The sequence below is a fragment of the Borostomias antarcticus genome, assembly GCF_949987555.1.
Source record: "Borostomias antarcticus genome assembly, chromosome: 29".
In the NCBI taxonomy this organism is placed as follows: Eukaryota; Metazoa; Chordata; class Actinopteri; order Stomiiformes; family Stomiidae; genus Borostomias; species Borostomias antarcticus.
In genome coordinates, this window is record NC_140262.1 from 837024 (window position 1) to 844163 (window position 7140).

Below are 7140 nucleotides of genomic sequence, written 5' to 3' on the forward strand. Positions count from 1 at the left end.
CTTTCATCCCCAATCGTGTCTGCTCTTGGGTCCTCCATCCTGATCCCTAACAGGGACAAGGACTGGGACTGGGACTGGGACTAGGGTTGGAGCAGGGGAACTGGGAATAGCACTGGGACAGGGACTGGAACTAGGGCTGGTGGCTGGAGTGGGAAACTAGGGTTAAAACGGAGACTGGGATAGGAATTAGGGCAGGGACAGGAGTGGGGACTGGAACTGGGAGGGCTAGGACTAGGGACTGGAAATGGGAGGGCTAGGACTAGGGCTGGAGCTCAGGGACTAGTACTGGGCCTTAAAACAGGGAAACTAGGACTTGGGTGGGGCTGGGGAACAGGGGCTGCAACTGGGACTGGATTAGGACTAGACTCGGAGGCCTAGAGGGGACTGGAGCAATTAGAGGGGATTAGATGGATTAGAGGGACTAGAGGGATTAGAGGGATTAGAGGGATTAGAAGGACTAGAGGGACTAGAGGGATTAGAGGGACTAGATGGATTAGAGGGACTAGAGGGATTAGAGGGATTAGAGGGATTAGAAGGACTAGAGGGACTAGAGGGATTAGAGGGACTAGATGGATTAGAGGGACTAGAGGGATTAGAGGGATTAGAGGGATTAGAGGGACTAGAGGGATTAGAGGGACTAGATGGATTAGAGGGACTAGAGGGATTAGAGGGATTAGAGGGATTAGAGGGACTAGAGGGATTAGAAGGACTAGAGGGACTAGAGGGATTAGAAGGACTAGAGGGACTAGATGGATTAGAGGGACTAGAGGGATTAGATGGATTAGAGGGATTAGAAGGACTAGAGGGACTAGAGGGATTAGAGGGACTAGAGGGATTAGAGGGATTAGATGGATTAGAGGGATTAGAAGGACTAGAGGAACCAGAGGGGAGGAGTGAGGGAACTGGAACATGGCGGGATGAGACAAGGACACGGGGAGCAAAGCAAAAACAACGAGGAACACGGCAGAAAGGTGGTGAGGGAACAGTCAACACGGGCAGGGAGCAGCGCAGGGCGGGAGCAGCATGTCCAGGGCCAGGGCCACACCCAGGGAGAGAGCAGCATGTCTGGGGCCAGGGCCACACCCAGGGAGAGAGCAGCATGTCTGGGGCCAGGGCCACACCCAGGGAGAGAGCAGCATGTCTGGGGCCAGGGCCACACCCAGGGAGAGAGCAGCATGTCTGGGGCCAGGGCCACACCCAGGGAGAGAGCAGCATGTCTGGGGCCAGGGCCACACCCAGGGAGAGAGCAGAGTATCTGGGGGGTGACAGGGACAAGGGTGACAGGGACAAGGTTTGTGGGAGTGGGGGGGGTGACAGGGGGTGCAGGGCTGTTGCATTGTCCGTTGTTTATTTGACAGACTACTCATTCTATGACATCCCCAGGGTAAGAAAGTAAGTGTTCTTGTCCATCTGAAACACCATGGAAAATGTGTTACTATATACTTTTGCCAGTCACCACAACGACTGGGTCCTTGAATGGATGGATGTTTTGGGCACCAACACATTACAGCAGAATCAGCATCACAGAAAGTATAATAAACCTGATTATTGAACAGAGAACGTACTGCATCCATAAGGCCAACTTTGAGACGCTCAGGAGGAGCTAACACCCTCAGGCCATCCAGACCCTGAATGAGGACATGACCTGCTTATTGCCCCCACACACACACACACATACATGTACACACACACACACACACACACACACATTCCTCTGTAAATATCCTATTGAATTATTTTAATGCCCATATTTAGTATCATTTCAATGCTTATTGTACGATTGATATGTTAAGAATGGTTTTGTTCTGTTTGATTTATGTTTTAACACATTTTCCAGAGTTTTGAGCCGACTGTCTGTCTGTCCATCTGTCTATTGATCTGTCTGTTTGTCTGTCTGTCTATACATTGATTGATTGGTTTGTTGATTGATTGATTGAATGATTCATTGATTCATTGATTCATTGGTTCATTGATTGAATGGATTAATAAATTTATTAGCCTGCATTTGATCCTCATCATTTTATCAAACCAAATCAAATCAAACTTTATTTGCAACACAATGCGCTTTACAGAGAGCAATGGGGGGTGTGGGGGGGGGGGGCATAGGTCCCACCCCTACATATTCCAGAGGGAAGCAAAAAAAAAAAAAGTTTCACCCGGGGGCCAGAAAAGTGAGCTGTAAAAATTCTTCCCTGACCCCTCTCAACGAGACGATGGAGCAAGCTCCTGGAAAATGTTTGTGTATTGGCTAAGAACATTAACAGAGCAGTAAACATGGGCTAAATACTTAATGAGAGAGACATGACTAACAGTAGAGTGCACAAATAATGACCATCTTATCCTGGCAGACATGTTCCTAGTTCTACGGCGTGACCTGAGTATTATTCTGGTCTGTCTACTAAGCCTCAGTTCTAATCTGTCAGCTCCCTGGTACGTAAATAACTGTTATTAAAGGTCTCTGGTTTTCACTCTGTAGAGATTATTGTTCCAATTGAGCAGCTGATTTAGGACATACACACTATACACACAGGCCAAGCACAGCCTATTACGTATACCTGCTAATGTCTAAGGCATGTCTGGGTTTGTTTAACAATAGAAGGACACAGGTTATGTTTATATGTGTCGGATCATACAAAGTTGGAGTCGGATAATAACTTTGCCCCCTGCCATCAATGCCAGCAACTACATCGCAACAGTACCAGTCCAGAATAGAGTCCGGTTTACCAGTATTAATGCCGCTAACGCCCCCTAAAACCTTTCTGTCTTGGGGTTAACAAAAAAAACTACCGTAGGACAGAGGGACGCTCACTTTGCACAACATGGGCTAACGAAGACAGTGGACGTCCACACAGTTTGGACATCCACACAGCGTGGCTATGACCTTAGGACTGGTCTGGAGAGTAAGCTCACTACATGGGATCAGGGTGACCTCTCGCAGAGCGGAGACCTGTTAATGGAGAGATGTGATCTGGCTGCTTTCGTTGGGGCGCTGGTGCTAAGTGGACTAATTGAATTAAAGCACTTTTCAACCTCCCACCCCCATCATGCCATATGCTGTTGTCTTTTATAATGTCAGGAAAGAGGCAGAGAGGCTTTGTGTGTGTGTGTGGGGGGGGGGCATGTGGTGGAACGGTGTGGGAACGGACACACACACACGTATACACAAATAGGGGGCGGCTGTAGCTCAGTTGGTAGAGCGGGTCGTTCAGTGATCGAAGGGTCAGTGGTTCGAATCCCAGCTCCGACTGTCCACATGTCGAAGTGTCCTTGAGCAAGACACCTAACCCCAAATTGCTCCCAATGAGCAGGTTAGCACCTTGCATGGCAGCTACCGCCATTGGTGTGTGAATGTATGTGTGAATGGGTGAATGAGAGGCCATTGTAAAGCGCTTTGAGTGTCGCTAAGGTGGAAAAGCGCTATATAAGTGCAGACCATTTACCATTTACAAATAAGTAATGCAAACGGACGGTCATTTACCTTTTCAGACGGACGTGGTCGTGCGAGTCTGTTAGCCTTGAGATTGTTGAGGATGCAGGATGTTGCCTGATGTTGATATTCATCACATTGATAGATATTCGCATGGTTCAATTCCACATTAGAAGTCCATATTACGTTTTATTTTGACTATGTTTTCTTCCATGAGACAATCATTTAATATTGATTTGGAATAAAAAGAATGATATCAGTTCTTCACTAAGAGTCTCCTTTCCACAGCCCTAATATTCTTACAATAATAAACCAGTACACCAGTCCTCCCCTCTGCTGCTCTCTCTAGACTAGAGAAGCCCCAAAACAAAATGGCCGCCTGATAATTGACAGTAATGTACCTGTTGTACCCTGTTGTCAGAGAGGTCCATTTTGCGATGTGGGCGATAACGGGGTCTAAGAGATGTGGGTGAGAGGCCTGGAAGCACTTGTGTGTGTGGCCAACCGGCCTTAAATAGGTTTCCCGGTGGAGAAAGCCCTCTCTACGATGGCATCGGAGCCTCGGGGAAATACGGGGAAGCGCATGGAAACAAATTCTATCAAGTGGTCTCACGGTCCAAACAGAAGATGGCTATCTCTGCTGATAAGAGAGACAGGGAGAGAGAGAAGGAAGGGGGGATACGCCGTCTGCCTTGAAGCATGGAGATACACATTGTTGACACAGACGGCAAAGAATAATCTCCCTATCTCTCTCTCTCAAACACACACACACACACACACACACACACACACACACACAGGTAAATGTATAAATACTGGGAGAGAGACCTACCGCTCAAAAGAGGTGGTACACACACCTGAAGAGTATACAGGAGACCCCATACCCACTAGGAACTCAGAAGAGAGGATGGAGAAGGCAGGGAAGGAGAAGGAGAGCAGGGAGGATGGTGTGGCGGCCATGGCAGCGTGCTACCAGGGGTTTGATCCTACCGCCTATCTACAGTACAACTACACGTCGCCGAGGGCAGACTTTGAGCGACCAGACAGCATCGTACCCTGGAAACTAGGGTGTCTGCATAGAGCCTTCACCGAAGGTAAGAGTGTGTGTGTGTGTGTGGGGGGGGGGGTGTATTTCCATTCCTTTTTTCTTCCATTCACTTATCTTTTCTACTCCCCCCTCTCTCTCTCTCTCTCTCTCTCTCTCTCTCTCTCTCTATAAGTCTACCCCTTTCTCTACCTCTCTCTCTCTCTCTCTCTATAAGTCTACCCCTTTCTCTACCTCTCTCTCTCTCTCTCTATAAGTCTACCCCTTTCTCTACCTCTCTCTCTCTCTCTATAAGTCTACCCCTTTCTCTACCTCTCTCTCTCTCTCTCCCTCTTTCTCTCTCTCTCTATAAGTCTACCCCTTTCTCTACCTCTCTCTCTCTCCCTCTTTCTCTCTCTCTCTCTATAAGTCTACCCCTTTCTCTACCTCTCTTTCCCTTTCTACCTCTCTACCCCCCCTTCTCTCGCTAACTCTACCGCTCTCTCTACCCCTTTCTTTCTCTCTACCTTTCTACCCCTCTCTCTAACTCTACCCCTCTCTCTATTTTTTATTCTTTCTCTCTCTCTCTATATAAGTCTACCCCTCTCTCTCTCTACTTCTCTTTCTCTTTCTACCTCTCTACCCCCCTCTCTCGCAAACTCTACCCCTCTCTCTCTCTACCTCTCTTTCTCTCTCTACCTCTCTAACCCCCTCTCTCCACCTCTCTTTCTCTATCTACCTCTCTACCCCCCTCTCTCTACCTCTCTTTCTCTCTCTACCTCTCTAACCCCCTCTCTCCACCTCTCTTTCTCTTTCTACCTCTCTACCCCCCTCTCCACCTCTACTCCTCTCTCTCTCTACTTCTCTTTTTCTCTCTCTCTACCTCTACCCCTCTCTCTCTCTACCTCTACCCCTGTCTATCTACTTCTCTTTCTCTCTCTACCTTTCTATCTCTTTCTATCTCTTTCTCTCTCTCCCTCCCTTCCTCCCTTCCCTTTCGTCCCCCTCCCCCACAGGCGATGTGAGTGGCGAGGTGTTGCTGGACGTGGGCTCGGGTCCGACCATCTACCAGGTGCTGAGCGGCTGCGAGGTGTTCGGCAGGGTGCTGCTCAGCGACTTCCTGGAGGTGAACAGGCGCGAGCTCCGCCGCTGGCTGCAGAGCGACGGGGGGGGCGGCCTGGACTGGACCCCCTACCTGCAGCACGTCTGCAAGCTGGAGGGACGATGGTGGGTGGGGGGGCGTGTGCGAACGAACACACACACACACACACGCACACTCATGCACTCAACCGTACATGCAAATTTACTTGGTGCACATGGATACAACGGGTGCGTTTGCATTTCTTGATTGTGTATGAGTGTGTGTGGGGGGGGACCGGTATGGGATCTGGGACAAACCCTCACACACACACACACACACACACACACACACACACACACACACACACACACACTTAACACACACACACACACACACACACAAGCAAGCAAATATACAGTAATTTACTTGTTCACACAATCACACAGACGTGGTCGTGCACTAACAAACCAAGTGAAAAGGCTTTCAGCATGCGTCCGTTCCCTATATGTAGAACTGTACATGTATTTCATCAAAACTGTCATGAAATGCGTCTCACGTTTTATTCGTTTAATCGTTGTGATTGGATCTTCTCCTCCCCCCAGCCCCACAGCGTGGACAGAGAAAGCCGTCCGCCTACGCTCCGTGGTCTCGGACGTCCTCCCCATCGACGTGCACCGTCCCCGTCCTCTCTCCCCGGACCCCCTCCCCGCCGCCGGCGCCGACTGCCTGGTGTCTTGCTTCTGCCTGGAGAGCGTCAGCCCGGACTTGGCCTCCTTCAACCGGGCCCTGGGCCACATCGGGGGCCTCCTCCGCCCCGGGGGCCACCTGCTCCTCATCGGGGCCCTCGGGGAGAGCTACTACATGGGGGGGCCGGGGGTGAGGATCCCCGTGGTGTCCCTGGATGAGGCCCAGGTGTGCGTCAGCCTCAGGGCCAGCGGGTTCGCGCTGGTCAGGCTGGAGGTGTACACGCTGCCCCAGGACATGAGGGTGGGGGTGGACGACGTCTCCGGGGTGTTCTTCGCCAAAGCCAGGAAGGAGTAGAGGGTGAGTGGGGGAAGGAGGAGAGGGTGAGAGGGTGAGAGGGGGAAGGAGGAGAGGACGAGGGGGGGAAGGAGGAGAGGGTGAGGGGGGGAAGGAGGAGAGGGTGAGTGGGGGAAGGAGGAGAGGGTGAGAGGGGGAAGGAGGAGAGGGTGAGGGGGGGAAGGAGGAGAGGGTGAGAGGAGGAAGGAGGAGAGGGTGAGTGGGGGAAGGAGTAGAGGGTGAGTGGGGGAAGGAGTAGAGGGCGAGTGGGGGAAGGAGGAGAGGGTAAGAGGGGGAAGGAGAAGAGGGTGAGTGGGGGAAGGAGGAGAGGGCGAGTGGGGGAAGGAGGAGAGGGTGAGTGGGGGAAGGAGGAGAGGTGAGAGGGGGAAGGAGGAGAGGTGAGAGGGGGAAGGAGGAGAGGGTGAGTGGGGGAAGGAGGAGAGGGTGAGAGGGGGAAGGAGTAGAGGGTGAGTGGGGGAAGGAGGAGAGGGTGAGAGGGGGAAGGAGGAGAGGGTGAGGGGGGGAAGGAGGAGAGGGTGAGTGGGGGAAGGAGGAGAGGGTGAGAGGGGGAAGGAGGAGAGGGTGAGG

The 7140-nt window shown here is 51.4% G+C and overlaps 1 protein-coding gene across 1 annotated transcript; it reads left to right on the top strand.

Annotated features, from left to right (window-relative positions):
• Window positions 1-4334: 4334 nt before the first annotated feature.
• pnmt (phenylethanolamine N-methyltransferase) lies at window positions 4335-6573 on the top strand (the record flags this gene model as incomplete). The annotated part of the gene is made up of 3 exons (XM_084459829.1): window positions 4335-4521; window positions 5468-5678; window positions 6135-6573. The coding sequence occupies 3 exons, from the start codon at window positions 4335-4337 to the stop codon at window positions 6571-6573; spliced, it is 837 nt and encodes a 278-aa protein (XP_084315955.1).
• Window positions 6574-7140: the final 567 nt, after the last annotated feature.